The sequence below is a fragment of the Acanthopagrus latus genome, chromosome 9 (assembly GCF_904848185.1).
Source record: "Acanthopagrus latus isolate v.2019 chromosome 9, fAcaLat1.1, whole genome shotgun sequence".
NCBI lineage: Eukaryota > Metazoa > Chordata > Actinopteri > Spariformes > Sparidae > Acanthopagrus > Acanthopagrus latus.
In genome coordinates, this window is record NC_051047.1 from 17,891,207 (window position 1) to 17,917,390 (window position 26,184).

The 26,184-nt window shown below is 41.1% G+C and overlaps 1 protein-coding gene across 1 annotated transcript in view; it reads left to right on the top strand.

The window, feature by feature from the left end:
• The first annotated feature begins 2,791 nt into the window (after positions 1-2,791).
• tmem198a (transmembrane protein 198a) overlaps positions 2,792-26,184 on the top strand; it is a 39,190-nt gene continuing 15,797 nt past the window's right edge. The window contains exons 1-2 of the mRNA XM_037110087.1: positions 2,792-3,246; positions 21,457-21,683. Of these exons, the coding sequence (XP_036965982.1) occupies positions 21,545-21,683 (139 nt within the window). The 5' untranslated portion in view covers positions 2,792-3,246; positions 21,457-21,544. The remainder of the gene's footprint in view (positions 3,247-21,456; positions 21,684-26,184) is intronic.

The window sequence follows — 26,184 nt, forward strand, 5'->3', positions numbered from 1 at the left end:
ATAACTGGATTATGGTCATTTTACAGTGCATCTACCATAATTTATTTTACAGTATATTACCGTATTTTGGATTACAGTACAGTACAGTCAGAGAAGTGTGGGTTATGGTCATTTTACAGTATATGCCAGTGTGTTATAAAATCTGTTATTTTTGCATTCGTATTAATATACGTATAGTATAAATATAAATAAATATAACATAAATATAAAATTAAAAAACAAAGTATGCAGGTCTTCTAAAATACCCAGCCCTAAGCTACCTCATTCATCCCAACAGTCAGTCAACATCCAAAAGTCCTGCTCTCCAAAGTCATGTTCAGGAATAACCAGTTAGGTTACATACTGTCACTCAAAAATTAGTAGTTTGAGGAGTTTGATCAGTAAAGAAGTGCTATCATCAAAATAGAAACATAAGCCCACAGTCATCAATAAGATGCTGATGGATAATGACTTGAGAAGGGATTAAACAATAATACATGTTTGTGTTGTCTCTTACAGTAGGTTGATATATAACCACTTCAGCTAAAGTCTGGTCACTCTGCTGACGCCTGGCAAGAGATACAGAAGTATCCACTGCTGTTTCATCATACTACAGAGTTAGCACATGTCTCCACTGCTTAAAATACTGTTTTATGTTGTTAAATTACAGTTTCTTATTGTTAACTGAGCATTAACTGTTAATTTACATGTAAGCATGAATATTTAACAGTATTTTACAATTATTTTAAAATACAGTAAAATACTGTTGTAATCCACCATAAATTTACAGCCATGCATTACAAATGCTGTTTTATGCTGTTAAATTACAGTTATCTACTGTAATTGTTAAATGACTGATTTAACTGTTAATTATATGTGAGAGATGAATGTTTAACAGTATTTTACAATTATTTTAAAATCCAGACAATTACGGTAGGGAACAGACCGACATAGATATGTACATTATATGACCCCACGTCAAAAAAACGGAACCACACCATTATCTCAGTCAGCCATGCAGCTAGCGGTTGGCACTGGGAGCTCAGAGTCCAGGGAGTCCAGGGAAGTGTCACTTCTAACACAGGAGCTTTGGACTGAGACGTGCTGGGGCTAGCTGTTAGTATGTTAATTTCGGTAGATATCTCTGCAACATAACATAAAGATGTCATAATGTCAAAAAAACATGTTTAAACTCTTTGCGCACATTATGTTGACAATTTCTAAGTGTTTACATTATAATTTCAAAAGTTTGAAGTCATTTTTTAGTGTTACTGCTCCTTTGACCATGTCAAACAAAAAGAAGAATACATGTTTGTGTCATCTCTTACAGTAGGTTGATATATAACCACTTCAGCCATGTGACTAGTCTAGTCATGTGACCATGTTACACTCATTTACTTTTAAAATCTGGTGACCCTAACCCTAACCCTTAAACATCAAAAACTAAAACTAAAACACAGCAAGGGACACTATGTACTTTTTGGAGAAGAAATTCAAACTCAGAATTCTAATGTTTACAATATTAATGAGGTAATGACACAAACTCAGAATTATTTATCTTTCCCACAGCTGAATAAACAAGTTGTTCTCAGAGGAAATAAGGTCCTCAGAACTCTTTGAAGCTAGAAAGGTGGCAGAGTCTGCCACATATCAATAAAGTAGAACAGTATGAAATTGTGTTGTCTTTTAAGGTCAGTTTGTTTATAAAAACAAAGAGTTTATTTAGTTTGTTTAGGGATACAAAATTATTATAATGATTAACATTTCATCTGCAAAACTACATACTGCACCTTTAATAAATAAACAAACGAAATTGTCACCATACACAAGAGTCTTTAGAGTCTTAACACTTTAGCATCAGATTCAACTTTTTTCAATAGGAATAAAAAGATGACAAATGGTAAAATGATGTTAAATACCACTTTGCACTTTGATATTTCTCTTCTGATCATAATATATTATCCAGTGTTACATACTCAACTCATTAACTCACGTCACGGTGAGCTCGGGTTCTCTCCGGGAGATGGCGCTATTCGCCCACTTCACACCTAACAGACACCAAAGCAGCAGCAGCAGCGTTTCTACTTTTACTCTTTTTCTGTTCATTTGGCTTTTTTGTTGTTTTTTTGTTTTGCACTAATCTGACGAAGACTGCGTAGACGAATAAAGTGGGAGTCTGTACCATCATCGCACCATCCGAGCTGTTCTGAGTGGCAGCAGCACAGTGACCTGAACACAACCCACAACTTGGCTTTCCATTTTTATCCCGCTGCTCCTGACGCACACCAACCCCTACAGTGCTCTACAAATATAATCGCTTTGGTGTTTTTATTTTATTATTATTATTTTTTTAAAATTTGCTTTATGATAGAGTTAAATCTCCAGCTGTTCGTTGACACAGGTGTCTGCTGCCGGGGCCGAGAGCTCTCCAAGGTGCTGAACTGTAACAGAGGATGGATGCTGAGGAGAGGTGAGGAGCACAAAGCTCTCTTGTGTTGCCACCACACTGTTGCGTGAGAGACTGATGGTGGTGGGGGGGTCACAAGTCCTTTAAAATGTATAATATCGTCTTTTTCACACCTACATTTCCGGTCTCCCTCCCCTCGTCCCTTCCTCCCCGACAACAACAACATTTGGCCACGAGTCACCGAGCCAGCACACTCACATGAATAGCTCCTCTCTCTCTCTGTCTCTCTCTGTCCGTCTCTGCGCGCACCTCCACCACCACCACCACCACCCCCCTCTCCCGCTGCGGGAATGGTTTAACCCATTATCCACAGTGCGCGACACACAGAGAGAGCACAAAGGAAGCGCATACACCGCTCGACCAGGGGGGTGAGAGGATATAGTGAAGCGACGAGCATGATGTAAACATGGAATAGAAGAGCGCAAGAAGAAGCGATTTTTTTTTCATCCCCCCCCACCACCTCCTCCTTTCCTTCGCTCGCTCCATTATCGGTGTTCAATATTACATGAGCTGCCCGGGCTCCTCCGTCTGGACACCGAGCGGCGGCGTGAGAAATTGAAGAGGGGAAAGAGGAGTTGAGCATTGTCTTCTTCTTCTTCTTCTTCTTCTTCTTCTTCTTCTTCTTCTTCTTCTTCTTCTTCTTCTTCTTCTTCTCCCTGGAGTTGCGCCGAGAACACAATGTTTGGGTTTGCGAGCTAGCCGACAAAAGACAAAAGAGGGAGACTCTCCTCCTCCTCCTCCTGGACTCGAGGGGTGACAAAAGGAAAGAAGAAAGGAGCTGAATATGTTGCGTTTCTGAGGTGAGTGAGTTTTTTGTTTTTTTTTCTTTGTTCCGCCTCGCCAAGTGTGCACGCGTTTCGTTAACGGTATCTCCACCCGCTTAAAAAAAAATGTGTTTCCAGAAAAGAGCAAATTATGTTCCCACACCGCAGCTCGTGTTCTCCCATCACCGTAAATTGCCTCTGAGGGTGAGACACACCGAGAAGCAGCCTCTATTGTTTTTTTGTTTTTGTTTTTGTTTTTTTCTCCCCTCTATTGTTTTCAGTCGGAACATTTTGGTGACGGGTGCCCGAGCGCTTCCGAGAGACTCTCTCCGAGCAGCAGCCGTATCAGTGACAGCCAGATGAATCCTTCATGGTGTGTGGGGATGAAACATTTATGTAAATATATAAATATATAAAGGCTAAACTCTAGGATGTGATACGCGCGTGCATAATCGGGTTGGACAGTGTGTAAACACTGGGAGGGAGGATTGATTTGCAGTCGCAGAACAATCACGTGCGCCCCATCCCACATCTGTCCAGCCATCCATCCATCCTATCTGTCAACAGCACATCTGGAATTTAAACCCTATTGGGGAAAAAAAGCAAAAGCAAATTAACAAATGCTTCATTCCTCCTCCTCCTCCTCCTCTTCTTCCTCCTCCTCCTCCTCCTCCTCCTCTTCGGGGCACAATAACAGCACATGAAACATCTTCATAATTAGTAGTTTTGCTCGAGCAAAGAAAGGAGTAATTATAGGCAGCAAGCCCTGCTGTGAGAACTGTGCAGGCATTTTTTTTTCTTTTTGTACTTTTATTGCCTTTTGTTGAACATGCAAATGTTGTCTTTGTGCCGCGCTCTGGAAAAATGGCATCTCAACTTGTGTGTTCTCTCTCTCTCCCCTCTGCATTGTGAGATAACATTATTCACAAAAGAGACCAAAACCAAACCTTTCAACTTATGGTAGAAGATCATCAGTCCTCATATGTTTTGGGAGACTAATAATGTGTTTGGTAGCTGTGAGGCGAGACAGTCAAACCAGCATAGAAAAAGAAAAAAAAAAAACAAAACAGGACATGCGGATGATGACACACTCAGCTTTGATGTTACAGGAAAGGATGTGAAATACAACCATGAAATACGAGAGCAGGAGACGCAAAGGGCATAAAATTGAGAGTGAGATTACGGCTGTTTTTGTGGTTTTACAATTACAGATTATAATGCACACTTCAGCCGTCCCCACGCATGAAAAATGACCGGCCGAGCCTTTTTAGATAAAAGTGAGACTACATCCCTGTAGATGGATCTCTGGAGGCTTGTGCAGTGTTTGAAAAGAGGATGCAGAGAAAAAGACGCCATGGGGAAGACGTGTTAGGAAACCACTGTGCAGCTAGTTACTGACTGTGCTTTTGTTTCGGCTGTGTGATGCATTGAAAAGAGACCCACAGAGTATCCTGCTTTGTGTTGCTATTAAGATTTTAATGAGACTCGGCTTCAGTTTGTGAGTTGCTTCCTGCGCTGAACTTTGGGTAATGATCAGCGCAGTGAACCTACAATGGAAATAACAGATCTCTGTCATTTCTTTTTAACCTTCGTTTATCAAATACAACATGACTTATTTACATTCAGCTCAGTGCACTCTGCTGCTGGATGCTGCGTGTTTGGTGGTCACCTATCAGGGAACTGTTACAGGACATGTGTAGTAAACATGGGACGTTATAAAAATGTCCTCTCATGGTTACCCTGGCCTGAATAATTGCACCGAGGGGTAGAGCCAGCGTCTTGTTATCAGAAGGTCGCCGGTTTGATTCCTTTGATCTGCATGTCGAAGTGTCCTTGGGCAACATACTGAACCCCAAACTGCACCATATGTACTGGGCAGCCACCGCCATAAGTGTATGAATTACTGTAGGTCGCTTTAGACGAAAATAAATGTAATACTCTTCCGATAATCATCAAGAAATGCTTAAAGTGGCACTAAATCATGGATTCACATTTTGTTCAGAAATGACAGCAACAGAACGTGATGGAAGTATGTATTCATGTGGTTAACTTTTCTGATTACAGGCTTAGCATTTTGGACTGACTCTAAAGATGCCGGCTTCCCCTTGCTGCATGAATGGATCAGGAAAGTGTAGGGCTGTATGTCAGTGAGCTAGAGCTGTTCTCGTCCCCCGTGTAAGGATATTCGCTATTATGCCTGTAATGGAAATTCAAATCTATATGAGTTTCTCCTGAGTGTTTTTTGTTTTATCCAAATCTTAAGTCGTCCCATCCTCAGTCTTGAAATAGCAAAAAAAAAAAAAAACACATTGAAGTGTTGTTGAACCACAACATTTTTTTCGATGACGTCCAAATGGTCCAGCCAGCAATTTTCCACTCGAAGCCTCATTTCTCTAATATGCCCAGTGGTATGAAAACTGTAGTTACACCAGTTGACAGGTGTTTTTTTTTCATTCACCATGCTCCACTGATGACAGCTCTGGATATCAAATTTAAATCCCAGTGTCACGTAATGAACGGTTAGGTCTGTGTGTGGAGACAGAATAACGAGAGAGAGAGAGAACAGCTCGGAGGGCAGAGAGTGGACAGAAATGTGACAACGTACCATGCACTGGGATCTAATCCCACACCTTTTAAAAAACTGTTTGATTGAGGCCCCCATATGGCGCTATGCTGATAGTTATGTAACCCTAACGGAGAGCCAAGCAGTCCTCAGACTTAGGACTTCGGCCAAAGGAACAGGCTCTGAATTGATGAGAAGCCTGGCCACAAGTCAAAAATTCAGTCTCCTTATTTTACCTTTCTCCACAATGAGAGCAATATCTTAGTTTATTATCTGAACTGCTCCAAAATATCATTCAACAACACAAAGTAAAATATTTTTGGCATGAACAGAGATACTTGTATGTTTCAAACATTTGTAAACAACAATAAAAAATGGCCTCACTACTCAGTATCAGTAATCAGTATTAAGATAGATCTCTTTTAATAGATCTCAGTGTGGCGAGGCTGCGTACCAGTGAGACTTTCATTCATACAATTAATGGATTGCCTGTGTTCCTACGCACTCACTGCGCAGTGCTTTGACGACGGGTTATGTAAGTGCAGTGAACACAAGCGAAAAAAAAGAGTCAGACTCAAGACGTCGACAGAGGCTCCTCCGTCTGATGGAGCAAGTCTGCAACAGGCCCCCATGTTTTTGATGTATATTTAAGAGAAAGACGGATGGAAGTTATAAGGGCTGTAAATATTAGGCATGGAGGGAGAAGAGGGAAGGTAGGAGGAGAAATTTAGAGGAGGCAGGGTTTTGACTCATGGAAAGTGTGTGTGTGTGTGTGTGTGTGTGTGGGTTGCAAACAAAAACAAAACAAAAAAAAATGAGAGAAATAGACTTGATGAATTACTGACCAGGGTGCAGGATAAAAAATGAAAGCAAGAGTGTGAAAGAAGAAGGGAGGGAAAAGGGTAAAGTCGATCTTAATCCTATTAATACACACCACTACTGTCCTTCCCACTGGCGTATTACATGCACACGCACACACGCGCACACACACACACTGGTTCAAAGGGCTGGTCAGATATATGTTTGCGTGCTGCACTCCTGACATCCATTTAATGATTTTAGCACTCTGCACACTAAATGTATGGCAGTCAGGACGACGTCAGTGTAATGAGGACAGCATCAGGTTGAAAGCGAGCAGTTTCAACCAGATCTGACTCACACTGGTAAGAGCCCTCCAGCAATGTGGTGTGAGAGAGTGTGTGTGTGTGTGTGTGTGTGTGCGTGCTTGGCCATAATGTTGGCTTGTAGCTGAAAGAGACTCTCAGTACCATGTAAGCAGACACATCTGCAGCATCTGTCTGCGTTTATGTCGTAGATGCAAATAATATCTGATAAGTATGTGTTTGTTGTTCTGTGTATGTGTTTGTGTGTGTATACGTGTTGTCTGTACAGCATGCAGGGCTCGAGGATGCAGACGTTTTTGTTGCACATGCGCCATATAAACCTGTCAAGTGGGACTTAACATTTTCCTTGGTCGTACTGATGCGCCTCATGTTCAGCAGATCAAATTAGAAAAACAGACACCACCTGGATGTGTAGAGGAGACAGCTATCCTTTGAACAAATAGTACCCAAAAGTCATATTTTCTTTAGATTATTACGGAAACCTATATTGTTTTTTCTAATCCCTCAGTGATGTCAGTTTTTTTTAAACTCAAAGTGTGGTTAATGCAATTTCTTGTTGCATGTGCTGTGATTTAAATGACGAAAATCATTTATTTCCAACCATACAATCATTTACATACTGTGTGAAGTAATTAAAATATGTTATTGGGTGAACCTTAATTACGTACGTGAAATGAAGAAGTAAGGCGCTTGAGTGCAGCCAATGTAAAAAAGTCAGCTACGAGACTTGAAATGGGAAACACTGGATTGTCCTCATGAGAGCTGTGACTAATGTTAAACTTCAGTCTGCTCAAGGAATCAGTGAAACCACTGGAGATTCCCCCACAAACACTGTATACTAAATACTAAACAAAGAAGTCCACAGTCTAGCAGCGTTAAACAACTAAAACAAATCGTCCACAGGCAAATAAAATAAACGTAATTAATACATTCAGACTGCTACAAATTGTTACATAGAGAAAGTTTAGATAAAAGATCAGTATATTTTCCTCACCACCGATGTTTACACTATGACTGGCACGTCATGCTTACAGAAGAGCATTTTAGCTTCCTGTCTCCTCTCACTGCTCGCTGAAAGCAGAAACAGCTCATTAAAAGAAGCATAACAATAAATCTGTTGGAAATGAAAGTGTAATGGGTTTTTGAGAGCAGTGGCAAATGGTTTTCTGTCGTTAGAAAAGTTGTGTATTCATCTGTGCGTCAAATAGATTGACCTCAGTCACCTGAATAAAAAACGAGCGCATGCCTAATTGTTCTAAAAGTTAGTTTTCAGTTTGATGTACAGTCCTGAAGAGCCACTATCAGCTGACTGGGGACATTTGGAGAGAGACGATGCAAGTGTCAGAAGACAAATTTACCATTGTGTCTTAGAGCAAGGTCTAGTGTCCAGCAAGAGAGACAAGGAGAGAAAGAGCGAAGGGTTTGAAAGCAGCAGTGAGATAAATGATGCTGGACAGAGAGACGGTGAAAGACAGAGAATGAGCTGTAATCTGATGAAAGCCTCTTTACTCCCCTGTCACCTCACCTTCAGGCCACAAGCAATGACCAAGGCTTAGAGAGGGATCAATGCCGAGGCCACCAACACACTGGCACACATACATCCTTCACATCGCTTGACTTAAGTGCAGAGAGGCCAGTGCACATGCAACAACAAGACACACCTGACATACTCACTGCACTGCAAAGCAGGTTATGCTCACCCTCATTTCATAGCAGTTTAGTCGATGGACAAATAGATGTGAGAATGATCCGCTAGGGATGAGCTGAGGATGTCTAGAATAGTTTCTGGATATACTTTTCTCTCTCATCGTTTTGTTTTTGTGTTTTTGTGTGTGTTTGTGTGTGTGTGTGTGTGGGCGGGTGTGTGAGGGGTCTACGGGTCACAGAGACGTCTCAATAGACTCGCAGCTCAAAGGGAGAGAAGGAGCGTGTGAGGAGAAAGTCAACAGCTCCCATACAAATCACCCTGCTGCTTTTAAACCTAATGACCCGAGCAACCAAATGACCCAGGCCGAGGCTGCTTCGCCACAAGCGTCCTGATGTGTTATTTTACAAATACAGAAAAAGGCAAAAATGAAATGCGAGAGAGAAACTTAAAGAGCTTATCTTGACACAGATAAAAAGAAATGATGAACTCGAGCCTGTGAGCGTTTAAAGGCATTTAAATTGTTTGAAATGTAACTAAACTTGCTTTTGTTAAAAGCTCAGTTTCACACTGACACGGCCTTGAACGCTTGTCTCTAAATAACACAGACATGGAGAATTGTGTTGTCAACATTTCATGCATCTGCTTATCTACTAATGCCAGTGATTTAAGTATTAATGCAACTGTATTTTGTTAAAAATGCATTTTGTTTGTTCAGAAATGTGTATTCATCTTATGACCAGGCACCACAGAGTGTAAGATGTGATCAGCACAAAAAAAAGCTCAAAAAAGAAGGAAATGGGCAGAAAGGAAATTGGTTTGGAAAGAGAGAGAAAAGAAACAATCAGGAGACACAATCACAGTAAGATAAGGATGCAGTGATAAATGAATTGAGTCTTTATACTGGGTATAAAACATCAACATTAAATATCTGTAAAAATGACCATTAACTGTTGAGTTGCACTGTTTCTGCAGTTCTCATATTTGCTGTACCAGCAGCTTTTTATAGTGTACAGTACTGTTTTTACAGCTTTGCAGTCAGTTAATCAGAAAATACAACTGTGGAGGCATTTCCAATGAAAAACAAGGCCATCTACGCCTTTTCTGGTTACTATGCCAACTGAATAGGGAGCTAGTTCAGTGTAACTGCACATTCAGGTTCTGCAACAAACGATTTTCCTCATCTTCAGGAATTTGTAAATGAACACATTTATCATTTAATCTATAAGATGTCAGTGTTTGTATAACATACATTTCAAAGGAGCCCTAAATGTGCAGTTCGCAAGGTTATAAATCAAAGAAAAGCAGCAAATGTTCCCATTTGAAAAGACGGATACACCTATTCGCAAGCAGCTTGGAATGATTTCTATTCACCGCGTAAGCACTTTAAATGGCAAACATGTTGAAACCATTGTAGGCAGTATTGCTGCACGTTCCTGCACACTGTCACACCCATCATCACAGTGAGTTACATCCTCCTGTGTATAACAAAGGTCACCAGAGAACAGGTGCTCTTCTTTTCTTAAATCGCTGCACTCACAGTGCTCTGTATTGTCACATCCACTGCCAAGCTCATTACTGTAATATGACTGTTCGTCTCGTAGATAGAAATAGTAGAACTGGGATGTATTTATGCTACATCCCATTGGTCTGTAGAATAACCGTAACTGCAATGTGAATTAATCACTCAATGTCTTTATTTGACAGCAGATTGCGAGAGAACAGATGCTTGATAGGGCTGTTTTTTTCCCTATATGTCTGTATCTGCCTTGAATCCAAAGCAGATTCAAACTCTTTAAGTCTCTCTCTGCTTCCCCAACAACACCCTCCTCTCGCAACACACACACACACACGCACACACAGTAGTAGTCTCCAGAGTGACAGATGGGCTCGATGGAAACACAGTCATCCTGTTAGTAACCATGACATCAGCAACACTGTTACTCACTGATCACATGCAAACTCTTCCTCGCTGAGTGTCTAAACTGGAAACGGAACAGCAGAGTGAAGGTGCCAACAGATCGTTCCCAGGACAAGACAATCACTTTCTGTTTGTTCTGAATCAAGATCTTAAATCTGGTTGGGATAAGAGTCTGCAGTTTACAGTAGGCACATAATGAGTTTGTAAATGGTCCGACAGAAGGACTCGATAAAAAGCCAAACTGACAGCGAGCCAGTGTGATCTACAGTGAAGCCCATCTCTGTGAATATAAACATGATGAGTCAGACAATGCAAAGACTCTTCCAGTCTTTGCATTACACATCAGCTACCCATCAGCACTGACTCTCTGCTTCCCAACATTAATTAAACACTTTTCTGGTTGAGTAATGTCACATGCATTGGCATGAGAATGAGCAAAGAGCAGTTCTGAAGAAGCAAGTAGAAATTTCCTTAAGCTTTTGGGTTGGGGTCGGGTGTGGATCTACAGCCCAGTCGCCACAACAATATATTGGCAGTTAGGCTGCAAACTGCTGTCATAGGCTTCATACTGTATTGACATTTTGACAACGTTATTCACATTAGGCCGCCAAGCCGATGACCGCAGTTCAAGACAGTGTTTCAAGACTTGTAAATGTGAAAGTGATGGATATTTTTAAGGAATCCTCAGGAAACAATTCCAGCTGTGTTTGTGGCAACAAAAACACATATTTAAACCAAAACATGTTGATTCCCTAACACTGACTATTGCGCCAGATGAAAAGATATTAGATGATTAGAGTTCTTACAGATCATCCTCACAGTGACATAATCATCTGAACCTGTTATTTTGCCAAATCATCCAACACTCATTGATATATGTCGGTCAAAATACAGAAAAGTGAACTTCATGGTAGTGCTATAGAAAACGTCAGGGCGTTAATGTTAATCTTTAAGATTCTTCCTCCATCATAAGCGTTGTCATTTCCTGGTTATCTTCTGAACCAACCTTCAAAATATTGAGATATACACCTATTGTTATATAGCCTGAAAATATTGTGTTAAGGTGATATCACACAGCCCGAGACCAAAGCAGTGGATCAACACTTCTAGCAAACATAATTTGACTTCTGTAAATTCATGCAAGATGGACTCATATCAAAGGAGAAAAGGTCGCTCTCTTTACTATCAAGTGATCCTATCTGTCTCATTAACCTCACCAGGGGAAAACACCTGATATCTCAGTAATAGCTTTAGTGGTATTAGTAAGGGTTACCTCCGAACCGGTTCATCTGACATTAACCCGGCTAAGTCTCCATCCTGCTTTTACCCCACTGAACTGTAACCCAGTGAACTCCACTCACCCTCACCGCAGTTTGTATTGCTCTGTGTCTTCACACAGGAATTATAACATTGGTTACAGCCATGATCTAATATGCTTCCTAATAATGTGATCAGCTAAGTACACTTAGGTGCATTTAAAAATCAATATCACGACTTCATACCAGAATTAGGAGACACAACTAGAGAATAGCGGAGAATTTTCGGAAAACTGACTCTAAAAGATAACGGATACACAAAACACTTGTTAGAAACAAGCTGTTCCTATTTCTCTGGATAGGGCACCACGCATGCTGTTGAGAGTTTTCTGGGCACTGTTTCTTCAGGGGAAGGTAGTTCCAGTGTTGATTTCCAGGGCCGAGTCTGTTTGTTAGCTAGAGTAATGAGCACGATGTTCCTGGAAAGGCACTTTGCTGCTGACAGTTTCATTCACAGTCGCTGTATTATCGTCGACGCCAAAGCCATTGAGACAAAAAACCTCAAAACCGGAAAAAATGAAGCCAAGGTGAGGAAACTTTAGGTGTAGAGCACATTGTGTACATCAAGGAAATTCAGTGTGCTTTACAGGATACAAATACAACAGGTGAAAGATTTACTGCTCTAAGGTCCCTAGAACAAAACAACAAGTTAGAGAAACCCGAGAGATTTGTAAAGCTGACAAAAAATAACATGTCATACCTCTGACTGAACCAAACCTCAGCCTTCAGGGCTTTCACGTACCAACACTTCTGTTGTTTTGTCATGTCTCCTTGGCGCAGGACTGGAGGTTGACTTCAGTTTGGTTTTGTCGAGGATGAGTCCTCACCTTGCACATGCTGAAAAGGCAGGAAGCTGACCTCAGGCTGCCAGGAGATAAAAACTTTCTTCTTTTGATTTCTTTCTTTTTTTTTCATCGTAAAGTCAGACTCACTGTCTGGATTCGTTTTTTACTTTGTTGTTCCCTGCAAACACTCTTCAGAAAAGAGGACGTGCTTCACAGACCTAAACTGAAGAAACTTTCTCATTATGTGATTTTTTTTTTCTTCGTGTGTGTTGAGTCGTCCTGTTTTTCCTGCTGATTTTTCTCCATTTCATTTCTTTCTCTCTGTCTTTTTTGTCTTTCTTTCTCCTTCTCCCTCTTCCTCTCCGTCCAATCCTCCCAATCCCCACCCTGGAGACCAGTGTGTCCTCGTTCTGGTGATGCTCTGTCGCCACCACTCAGCGTGGGGCCTCTGAAATATTCATGCTGACACACATACACAAACACACACCTAGAGACACAAACACACGGGTACAAACATTTTTCAAACCCTTCATCTCCTTTTTTCTCCCTGTCAGTTTGCACATATCAATAGAGGATTAGAAAATATAATTTCTCTTGCAGCATGTTTGGGTAGAAAAGCCTTACACGTGCAAACACACACACACTTCACAGCTGAGGCGGAGAAGACTTCACTCCTCTTCACGTTCCTTGGAATTTTTGCATAATACAGTTTGATGTGTACCTCACATTTTCTCGGTTTGTTTTTTAGATTATGTGTGCAAGTGCATTTATATACGCCATGCAAGGACAGCGGCATGTTCTGTGTTAGCTATTTATATCATTTGCTACAATAGATAAAGATCAAAGATCCAAAGATCACAGATCTGTAAAAGTCGGCACACTCACAGAGGTGAAGGTAGAGCCACACTGTGAATGGCAAATGCAGTTTCGAGGCCAGAACCGGCATACAGCAGATCAAATCAAAAAAGCCTTATTACAGCGCCAGCAGTGTTCAGATTTGATCTGTGACCTCAGACTGTCTGCTCGTCTGGAGGAGAGAGGAACAGAAGTGAAACTCCAGCGGCGAGCACATCAACACGCAGAAAGGTTATTACACTGCCAGCGGTTTTGATATGTAACCTAACATTATTGGCCTGTCGGGCTGACACAGGCATGCAAGCAAGGATATGGCTGAGCAAATCATCGTGTGAACTGTGATTTGTGTCAGAGGCACTGTGCTGTGATTCAGTGCTCCGCGTTTGTCAGGAGGGAGGAAAAGCGAGTCTGTGAAACAGCATTTAGATGTTGGTTTCACTGCTGAGTTTACATACTCAGGCTCTCGAGTGGAGCTGGTGGAATATGAAATCTTTCAGGTTATTTGTCTCAGTGGGAACACTGTGACCTGTGTTTAAACCAGGGGCGAACTTCATCGAAATATTATGGGAACGCAAAATGGCAGTGTGCAGTGTCCAAATTGCTGGAGCTGCAATTTTTTGATAAAGGTGAAATCTGTCACAGCATACAGCATTAAATATGTAGCAATGTGGTCAAATGTTCTCACTCTCAACCTGCCAATTAAGGCAGCTTGGTCAATGGTCTTGCGATTGAAAATGTGATGCTCTGCCTACCTCAATAATAACACGCTAGATACCCGAATATTGAGACGTATGAAACCATTTGCCACCGTGTATTCTTCACAATATCAGCTGTTAGAACGTTTTCTTGCTTCATTCAGAAAAGAAAATGCATGCGGAGCTGTCATTGCGGCAGAAGCAGCACTCACTGATATTTGCGAGGTTACTTCACCAATGTGGCAGGACATCAGGTTTTAAAGTGGGAGTAAATGGCGAGCTAAGGGTTTTCAATCACCATCTTTGCCATAAGAAACTGTTACCTTATGTATAATGTATAACTACTGTGCACTGTAAGAATCAGATCCACAATTCACCTTCTGTGTGCCACAGTGAAGCAAATAATGTTTCTGCACCAAGCATTGACCCTTCGGTGTATTTTTGCCGTCTATCAAGAAGAAAAACCAACAGTAATTCATAGCTCCTCTTCTCTCCTGCATTAATATTAATTTACAGTGTGATGTCTTCCTCTGTGTGATTTTCGAAGCAGTCCCACAATGATTGTCGATGCTTTTGAAAGTGGTAGTTGGCATCAACACATCTGAGACAAGCTCTCACCTTGGTAGGAAGCTGCAGATATTTCATAAATGAAAAAAAAAGTGCAAATTTATACAGTCGAGTGTGAAAGTGAAGAGATTCCACTGCTGTACGTATGGCTTTAATCTTTTTGTTAACCAACCTCCCTGTTGATTAGCCTAGACTTTATATTTTGATCCATCAAAGCCCACGACTCTGAGCTTTTGGGCAGTGCCATCGAATATATTACTAGATCTTCAGTTTATTAGTAGTTGGTAGTTAGAAGTTGCATCGTCTGTGTCTCACTCTCGCTCTATTGGGGGCTGTTTTTGGCCATAATATACTCAGTACACTCTGTTCACTCTGATGTGTTGGTGAATTATAAAGAGGCACTAGCTGAATAGGGTCAAAGGTCAGGGCCGTCTGCTGCCAGGGGCCTCTAAGAGACCATCACGGATTGGCTCTTAACATGCACATTCCCATGGAGACGAGCCCATCTGCAGGGTCCTTGTACCGCTGCTGGTTGTTGTAGCAACAGGCTGGACGTGACATCATTGCCTAATATGTCTGTTTTTTTTTTCCCCTCGTCCTTGTTCTGACCTTATTTGTTGGCTGTTTTTTTAGTATGTCGACTAGCTGTGGATGTAGCACCGAGCAGAGGTCAGGTCACCACAGAGTGTGAATTGACGAATGCTTCACACAGTAAAGTCGACAATCGGCTTAAATAGTCATGCAGTGCAAACCGAGGATGATAAGTACGAGGTTTATTTAAGGCTTACATTGGTGCAGTGTTTTGGAAGAATGGCATGGTTCACATGCTGCGGCTTCATTTACCGTTCACGTTTGGAATGATTTGTATGTTTTGGATGCAAGGGACATACACAAAAGAATGGGGGCACAAAGGAAGAAATAAAGAAATTGCAGTGTATTATAATCTCCTGCAGACATTTCACAACACCTGGCTAATCACAGCACAGCCAACAGTTAAAAATACCATAATGCCCCCGAGAAGAACAAAAAAGTCCTTCATCACTCCGGATGTCTTGATTGATATTCATTGTAAAAAAGAGAAAGAAAGAAGAAAAGTAAAGGCCGCTTTAGAGACCGAATCCTTTGTGCACATTTTCACTTCATCATTATTCTTTCTGGCGGTGCGGTAGCGTCCCCTTGTCACGCATTCTCAGTTGGATCCATCTCCTGAGTCAGGTGCCTGTGGTGTAGGTAAGCTGCGGTCTTCACAATCTGTTTCACCGCTGGAGTCCGTCGTTCTGAGAACAAGCAATTATGAACTGGGATTCCTCCGATTGCTTTTTGGGGTTTTGACAAACTCTGCAAGGAATGTAAAGGAGTGCAATTTTCATGTGACAGGCGCATATCCAAGATTTATTTTATGTTTACGTTCAGCTGTTTTCCTCCGAGCAGCGGCACTGAACAGCACATGTATCCCCCACATGTAATAAATCTTATTTTGATTCTTTGATAAACAAAAAACTCTTCTGATTTCATGAAAAGGCAGCCAAAACACAGGCTTTATCATGCTCGCTGTTTGCCTCTCTGCTCTGCCCGTGTATTTGTGTGTGTAGCTCGCTCTGCGCCACCTTCAGTCAAACAGTCACACAAACCTGCAGCTCTTTAGGACAGCCCCAGAGCAACGATTTGACCTGGTTGCTGCATTTTTATAGAGGTCCACCATCACACTGCTGTTAGCTGCAGGCCACACACCCACTGGCCAAAGGTAGACACCTAGAAACACTCTGAACTTCGCAAAGTGCTAAGAGAATAAGGAGAGGCAGGCAGAGGGTAGGTAAGGTCTCCACAGATACAGACAGCACCAAACACTTCTAGTGTGTCGTAACATGACGATTGAGATTGATTATTTTTCTCTATACATTGTTTTTCTGGGAAAATCCTGCAAAGTATACCTCTTGAAGTTTTTACTACATTCGCTCACCTGCAGTGACTTATAATGAAAATCAATCATCATGGAATCCCAAGTGTGTCGGGCAGCAGGATTGACCAGACTGAGTTTCTCCTGTCAATAAGTACCTGAGGTGTCCTGCTCCAGTAGTGCTTCTCTGAGCTTCAGGTTCAGGATTTATTTTTGTATTGAATTATAGCATCACATAGTATCCTCACAGTTGTGATTATCGCACTTGACATGGAAACATCATAGTATATATAGGACACGGTTGCCAATGAAGACCTCTTCTTGCAGACACCCTGTGGTGAAGATAATCAGCTTCTCTTCGGCTCTGAGTCACGCGCTCCCGACCTCTTCCACGGGGAGTGTTGTTTAAAAATGTTTAATACAAGCTTATAGTTCATCTTAATCCATGTTAATGCTTTTAATTCCGCGTAAGAAGTGACAAGGAGGTAAACACTCAGGTGGGCGTTGCTGACGTACAGTAGGAACAGATCTGATGAAAGGGCTTAACAAGCAATTAAGCAGAGCAGCTGACATTTAGATGTCTTAATGACACCTGGAAACTCAGAGCAATTATTTATGGGGACACTCCAGTGATTACATTCTGGCGCCTATTCGTATGACAACTCGATGAATGTCAGTTGTTAATTCTGCCATTAGATTTTTGCAGTGTACGGTAGACTTTTTAAAAATGTTAATTGCTCCTCGCTTTTCACTCCACAGATCTTATAGTATGTAAATAACTCAAGTCGGTTGCTGTTTATGGTTGCGTGCTACGCGTGCAGTATAACATCTGTTGAGCTTTGGATGCTGCTGAGAGGGAGCGTTCCCTAATAAATAAAGTATTAGCTCAGTGGATAGACTCGTGTGCTCACTGATACTGATTCCAACTTTTAGGCGGCATAGGAGGCATTTCCAATGCTGGTATCAATATTAGAACAACCCTTGTTTTTGAAAGTGAATGCTGGCAGACCTTGACCGATGCTGTGTGAACCAAGTTGCTTTTATCTGTTTTTCCCTTCACAGTTCACTTCTCTCTTCTCTAGCTCGCCACATTGTGATGCTCACTGCATTTGAATTTCATTGCTTTCTATCCCACCTTGACCGCTGGAAAACTTTTCTTTGTCATTTAATTTCAAAAATCAGCCGACATATGAATAGCCAATCTATTTACTCATACTGGTGCTGCGGCTTCGCGGGGAATTGGACCAAGATGTGTTTTTTTCATCAGTGGAAAAAAAAAAACATTTTTTAAGTTTTAGTTACTGGTTTATTTAATAGGCATGTTAAGTCTAGGCATTGCTGCATCTAGATAAAATGCAGGCTTTGCGATGTTTATAGAACTCCTAGCCATGGCTAATGTGAAGTCCTGGTCTCCGGTTAGGCTTTTTAGGAATAAAAGTCTCTCAGTAAAACAGACAGAGACAGGCAGCCGCTATAAACAATAACTGTGACAGTGTTGACAAAGAACAACAATTCACAGATTTGCCTTTGTTTCAGTCAAAGTTCAGCTTTAACATTGACAGCAGTGAGATTAGTTTATGTTTTTATTCCTGATGGCAGGGTGTTTGGTGAAGGAGGACCCGATAGCAGGGCACTAAGACAAGACTGGCTGAAAACCAAAAGGCAATTTAATAACGTAAAGCTGAAGTCCAAACAGCAAAAAAAAAAAAAAAAAAAAAAACCAGACAAAAAGCCAGCTGAGGCAAATACAAAAACAAAACTGAGAACAAACGGGAAGGACAAAGGGAGCAAAACCAAAAAACACTCAAGACACAATGAGCACACGCAGAAAGACGTGAGCAGCAAAACAGGGCTGAGGAACAGATGTGAAAACGCAGAAGTGACACGAACCAACAAAGAAAAACACAGCTTTATATACACCAGGGAGGGAAGATTGATGAGAAACTGGTGAAAAAGACATGAATCATGAGGATAAAAGCTACAAAATAAAACTCAGGACCATGACAGCAGGCCACTCTAGATCTGTGGGCCTTTTAACTGTAATAAAAGGACGAACCAAATGTTATTTTGTGCTTTGCTGGTTCTCAGTCTTCACTAACTGCACCCCTGGTAGTGGCTGTTTTGCTATGATTTTGTAGAAGCAAAAGATTTGTTTGGAAGAAAAAGTTGAAGGATTTGGAGAGGATGCGAGTTCGTCGTCTGTGCTCTGACATGACGAGTGCGGTGACCTGGAAGCGAAATAAGTAATGGATCATGAGTAACAAAACTTAATATTTCAAGCCAAACCTGTCACCCACAGGGGCTGTAAAAGTAGGTATTGCGCGCATTCTGTAAGAAGAGAAAAAGCTGATATGCCTTTGGGGTAGTATGAATGCACAAATATATGACTGAGTCTCCAGTGTGAGTTCCTCAGAGCTATTATAGTCAGCGGTGGAGAATAAACTGCAGTGAGTGAGAATAAACTGCACAACGATTTTTACCTCTGTAAGCCGTCACTTTCAGGGTTTCTGTGTTTCTCACTTAGTCCGGTGCTTCACCAGACAGACAGCACAGATGCAGATTGGCGTGAGGAAGACGAAAACAGGTCTGCGTCTGCGTGCACACAAACCTCTGCATGAATGACTCGGCCTTAACCAGAGGTGTCATGACGGTTACGGAGAGAACCATCGTGGCTGCATTAAAGATGTAGTGCAGTACTTGTTTCATGAAATAATGATGATGCAGAGTAAAACAGTGCCATTTATGCCACTTTAAGCCTCGTATAAAGGTGTCCACCGTTGAGTGAGTTTATACGCTTAGCAGGTCTTAATTTGTGTCTCAACTGGAATGAATTAAACCAGTGGGATTAGGTGCCTGAATAAGTGTGGCGCTGTGTGTGTGGGTGATGGAGTATGAGTCTATAATTCTTGAATCACACACATTACGCTGGAACCAAATGGTTTTTCTGTGCACAATTTACTTTGAAATGTGCTTTTAGAATCCACTCTAATGCTGTTTCTTCTGACTGAAACAAAGTCTGTTTATGTAAAGGGTTGACTAAATTCGCCCTCAGCTATCCTCGCGCGAAAAATGCGTAACACAGCCGACTTTGATCACTCTTATTAGGCTGATGGCTCTAACGCTTAAACCAACAATAAAGGACCAAAGTGGAAGCCCCAGGCACATTTTCATCCTCTAAAAAAAAAAAAGCGGGGGGAAAGGATTGGAATCTCCAAGCAGCACACACACCACTCTCCTAATTGATCTCCTTGTGACTCTTGGCAACCCAAAGGACACAAGGAGATCAATAGAGACTAAAGTTGTCAATACCGGGCTCCTTTATGTAACGGTACATCTTAACATGCAGCTCATCAGATGAAAGGTTTTAATGTACGTTACGCCCACAAAATGAGTGACAGTCAAAGCTATTTTTGCCCTAAAGCAACATTTACAAGTTAATCAAATGACTAACAGCCAGTGGAGTCTAATTAAGGTATTCACACTAAGTTACTGCTGCCACACATTAATATTGTTTGTTGGATTAGGTTAAAAAAAAGCAATGTATGATTTGTTTTCATGTAAAATGAACAAACCGCTGTCCAGATTTTGTCTTTTTCTTCTTTTGATGCGATGTGCTTCTAGTTTAGCTGCCGTTGTCTCTCTTGGGTTTTTGGTTCCTGACATTCTTATAATACTAAAATCCAAAGCAGCCTGATCAGTTGATAACGTTTTAAATCTTGATTTGAAGCGTACATTCCACTGATTGTTTTGTCTTATTCGTCATTGGAGTTGCAAAGCTAATCAATATCTAAACAGAATCACAGTGTGGGCATGTGCAATATCACAATCGCGACTCGTTTTTTCTCTGTTTAAATGTAAATGTGTGACAAAACAGCATATAAATGAAGAACTGCAGCGCTGTAGAGATTCATCCTCGGCAAGGTCAAAAATAAAGTATTAGTAAAATATTTTTTTAAGGCAGCCACGAAACCGCAAATAACGACAGCGCCAATAAAAGAAAAACCACTCTCAGCAGCCAGCCGAAAGCGAAATGCCACCGCCGACGATGTAACAGAGCACCTCGGGTTCTCTCATTTAATAAGAGAATATTAAACGGGACACATGCAGACACAACTTTTGTTCGCTGAGCTGCAACAAGCTTCCTCTGACAGCATCTGTCAGAATAATTGTAATATAATTTTTACCCTATCATGCAGCCCTGTTTATCATGAATCTGACATATGATGCACTGAACTCTCCAGCAGAAAACACATTGACAGCAGTGTTTCACAACAGCACCGAAACAGTATCCATGATCAATACTGCAGCACTGCTGTGTACCATATAAAGTTACTATATGACATAGCAGCCTCGCAGCCTGACAGCATACCAGCAGTGGGTATTTGCTGAAGTATCACTTTAAGCGAGCGAGCGAGTTAGAGCGGCAGCAGATCAGGAGTGAGCACAGATTTAAATGTTTAAGGGCTTTTGTTTTTAACCCCCTCTGAAAAAAAACTTCAGCTCGGAGGCTCCCAAACCGCCTTGTACTCGTGCCACATGCAAATTCATGCAAATGAATTCTGTCTGCCTTCCCACGGCAACCATTATGTGTGCGCTGAAAATCTTCTGCTACCGGTCAATACTTTCAAACTGCCAGCAACAATTTGTTGCAGCCTCTTTGCTGTATATCCAAGTGAATGATGGGAGCTGAATTGCATTTTTTTTTTTTGAGAGATGTTTCCTTTTTCCAACATCGTAATGCATGCTTACTGCTCCGTCAGCACTCACAGCTGTGTACTTAAAATGAGTAATCAATAATCGCTCTCTCCTCTGTCTTCTCTTTCATTTATTCATCCTCCACTCTCCACCGCTCCATCTTTCCACGCCTCCCCTCTGCAGGTTGATACGTTTCAATGGGTGAGGCCCACTGACTCAGTTGTCCCTACACGTCCCCTCCGCCTCCGCGCCCCTCCTGAACGTCGCCAACATGACTTCCACCAGCCAACTTCTGGGTTTGGCTGAGGCGGACCTGAAGTGTGACCAGGAGATCGAGAGGAGATACGAGATCGTGCCCTCGGTGGTCTGCTCCATGTGCTGCCTCTTTGGAATCATCTACTGCTTCTTTGGTGAGTGATGATGTAGTCACAGCTCTGCCCACCAGGCCCGAGGTGGTGCTCTCTAAAATGTATCTTCAATCTTCTCCTTCATTACATGGGATCGGCAAAATTGGGATTCTGAATCAGGCCCACTTGTTAAAAATACAGCTTGCCACTTGTGTCTGTCAGTGCCAGCTGAGCGGAGCTAATCATCGTCAGTTAAGGGTGCCGTAGCTGCTCTACTGTTGCCATAAGAGGTCTTGTGTCTTTTCCCGTTCAGTTGACATTTAAGAGAAACGTTTGACATTTCAACAAACTTTCTTTTTTTTTTTCTTGCAGGGTTAAAGAAAAGATCAGTAGAGCTCTCATGTCTGTGCTTTAAAGAAAAAGCTACCACAAGAAGCCAGTAATGAATGAATGAATGTATTTATTCATTTATTTGGTTTACACACATCTTGAGAGACAAAGATTATATCACAAAAAAAGTCTCAAAGGCTGAAACCCAAGGCTTATTTTTGCCTATCCTATATAAGCCAAAGTATAACCCAGAATATCAGCAGTACCAAAGAAAGAAAAGCTAAAACAATTTATAAGTACATACATTATACTGCCCTTATATTATAAACCTCAGTTATTTTACATTTGAATATTTTTTAAATGTTCCTCTCCTATACATTTAGCTTTGCTTGGCACAAAGCCTGGGAACAAACTAGGCTTGCTCTATGCTAAGAAAACAACATCAGCCTAATAAGCACATCTAAAGATCAATAATTAACACAACATATCTTGTTTGTTAGGATTCAAGATTCAGTACTTTCAACGTGGTTGATTGGATTTGTCTGGGTGAGCTCACCCAAACACAGAACACTCACACACTAGCACCTGTCGGGCTGTTTGCACCGACACACAAGATAAAGTGCTTCAAGTGCGTAAACGCATAATAGAAACAAAGGCATCTGCCACATGCCCAGTTATTGTATTATTTCAAAGTTTAAGAGCGCTATAAGGAGAGAAGGTGCTGTAACCACACAGAACTCTGTGTAAAACCACAATGTGTTGCTTTTACACTTTGGTTTATATATGTTTAACAAAGCAGATGTAAAGAAGTGAACCTTAGAGCTGCTGGTGGCAGATTTTGTGACCATTTGGCAGAGCCTGGTGAGCTATTACCCTCTGTTTCTCGGCTTCATGCTAAGTTAAGCTGACTGTCCCCTGACTGCAGCCTTGTATTTACCCCACATATGTGAGAAAGTTAACCATCTCCTTATGTGTCTCTCAGCAGACTCTCATCTTTGATATTAGCTTGACAGAATAATTTCAAAACGTGTATAGTCCACCAGCAGCCATCATAACAACTTTTCTACCTGCTGTGCTTTAACATTCTAGTCCTTTAAAAGCTACTCTTGTGCAAGAATGCCTGCAGCATTAACTTAGAACATATTGTGAACAACAAAGAGTGACATGTTGAGATATGTTTCCTATATCTTTAAGTGCCAGGATATAATTTGAAAGCGTTGCCACAACACATAGCCAAGGAGTATTGAAATACCTACTGTTGATCATTTTGCTTTTATTTGTAGTGCCTTCTGCTGTGCTGGTGTATGATGTATTGATTTAAGAGCATTAAAGATTCGCTTTCCTCTTTCATGCTACGTGAATCAATATTGAAAGCTCATTCCTGTAGACTAAGCCGCTGTGGCACTGCTGTAACATACAGTATATCCTTTACGTCAGGGAGTACGTGTCCTGCACTTATCCTGTGCTCCCTCAAATCCTTGAATCCTCTCTCTCCTCCGTCACTCTCCTTCGTCCTGTTCTGAACTGCAGTCATCATCAAAGTTGATTCTAAAAAGACTGGACCGCCTGCTGTCTTTTAAAAGAGACAACATGTTATCTTATGCAGCTTACGCAAAGGCATGTTCCCATTTCTTTCAACTAAATGTTGAAGCAGCCCCGCTGTAAGAAAAACGCAGCACATATTTAAGATTCAGATTTTAAAAAGAAATACCGGGCCTCACTGGGAGTGGACCCCCTGTTGTATTTTTATATTTATTAAATCCTCTGTGCCATCAAACAACCAGACTCACACTCACACATACAGTACATGCATGGCTCCACTCATATGTGAAGACACAAAGTCCTCACTTGAGACTCCATTTTGTGCCCAGAGAGTGACTGTGTTGGATTGCATCATTAGTATTAAGGGCTCATCGTAATGAGTTTGGATGCAAAGTCATTACAGGAAGGTGTAATCAATAAATAATTCGAGAGAAAGATCTGCTGTACAAGACATTCACGGTAAAAAATGATTAAGATTTGTATTTCCGCTTCAGTTGTGAGTGGAAGAATTGCATAAAAGTGCTCAATTAATGGCACATTTCTACAGAGGTGCAATTAACTTCTGTGTTTCCGTACAGTGAATGTGTGTAATTACTTACTCGTAGCCATTTTCATCCTGCAGTGGCTGTAAATTAATTATTTTTCTTATTGCGGGAGCACCGTAGGAATGCAGGTTAAGCAGATCAGATACATGCAAACATTTGTTTAATGTTCTTCTTGCCTTTACTGGACAGCATACAGTTAAGAGAGACTTGAACTTTATTCCAGGTATCCATCAGTAATCCTTTGACCACCAGGATTGCTACAAATACTATCAGAGAGTTGATCCACATGACTGAAACAAAACATACTTAACACTGTGGAGCCATGCAAGTTATTAACATACCTGCCAACCTTCCGTATTTTCCCAAGAGACTCCTGCATTTCATTACCATCTCCCAATTCTTGACACCTTTTCCCCTTTTAATTATCAGAACCAGTTTCTGGCACTGTATCGCATGTAGTCTGCTGTACCGCTGGCGGATAGAGAAATGGAGAGGAGAAAGAATATTTAAATGAATTCCAGATGCCCTGGAGAGAAGAACTCCTGTTTCTTACTTAAAAGTTTTAAACGAAAGGGGCTTTAAAATCTGCCATGTAGATTTTCCTGTCAATAAAGGGGCTTGCGAGTTATCATCAAGAGGCTGATGATGAAGTCAGTGGGGTTCACAGACTTTCCAAGGGGCATGTTGCAAGAGATTAATGAAAAGTGTTATATGTTACTTTCTGCCACAGATTTAGGCAAGTGTGCGTGAGAGGACAAATTATTCTGCAATGTCTTCTGAGAATTAAAAGTAAAATTATTTGACATTAAGATGCTGTTTCCTTTTCACCTACTTTTGGGTTGTTTTCATTCTTTAAGTGTCACCAGAATGTAGGAAACACAGTCCCTTAATCTCCTGAATTTCAGGAGCGGCATCTCTCCCTAACTGTGATGTTTCAAGGTTAGCAAGTATGGTTATAAATGTTCCCAAACTGCGAAGCATTGCATTTTCAGCTTGTACGCATTGTCTTTTGATCAGTCATCCGAGGACTAGGCAATATGTTATTGTTATCCTGATATGGCAGAAGTGTTGTCTTTTCCTGGTTTTAAAGGCAGCATTACAAACTGCATTACACTGTACATTACAGTAAAGTGAGGTCATTATCTGCCTGTTCTACCACTCACCCTTTTCCCGCTTAGTCATCATGTCCACAATACTGATGGTTGTTGTTCAGAAATCTTATTGTGTTATTAATATTTTATGAAAAGTACCAAAAGTCATCCTGACAACACAGTCACAACGTCGAGGTATTTGGTCAAAAACACTGTGCTGTATGAGTTTGTTGCCCAGTCGTTGCATTTTATGATGTGCTTTTTAGGAGATTTCCTAATATCTATTTGTAGCGTGTCTCACCGTCAACCCAGGCACCAGAATAAATGTTAGCTATTCACAATTTTTGCAGAACCATAGATAAATTAAACTAAACTAAACATTTGTTTAGGTTGAATTTCCTAATTTCGATGTTTTCATAATGCAGTGCGTAAGCACTAACACCACATTGTTTAGGGTAAAAATGATTTTGTGGTCCCACTTCCTGTAAAAAAAACTAAAAAAAAAAATTTTTTAAAAAGAGCTAATTTTGATCACCAGAAATAAGATTATATTATTTTCAGGCCGTATTGTGTACCTTTTAATCATCCATTGTTAAATGTCTTGGCCATTGCTCATATATAAAGTACTGTCATTTAAATAAACTATGAAACACCAGTAAAATCACATTCCTCCCAAAATAGATTATTTACCTGCAGACCCACACAGGGATGTTAATATATGTACTTCCAGTAACACAAGCAACAAAATACATGCCGGAAAATAAACACGGTAATGTTGCACATAATAAAAAAAACAGAATTGTGTTTTTATTACGTGGAAGATTACCTTGTTTATTTTCCTGTGTGGAAAATATATAGAACTACAGTTTTTTTGGGGGGGGGAAGCAACCCTGCTGCTTTTGGATGAATATTGATGCATGTTGAAGCTCTGCGCAGATGTGTGGCATACAAATGGACAGGGGGAGAATCACTGAAGTGTACAGACGGCATTAACATTCACTGTCCGGGTGAAGCATCGGCAGCACCAGACCCTGCATCGCAAACAGGTTACCCAAC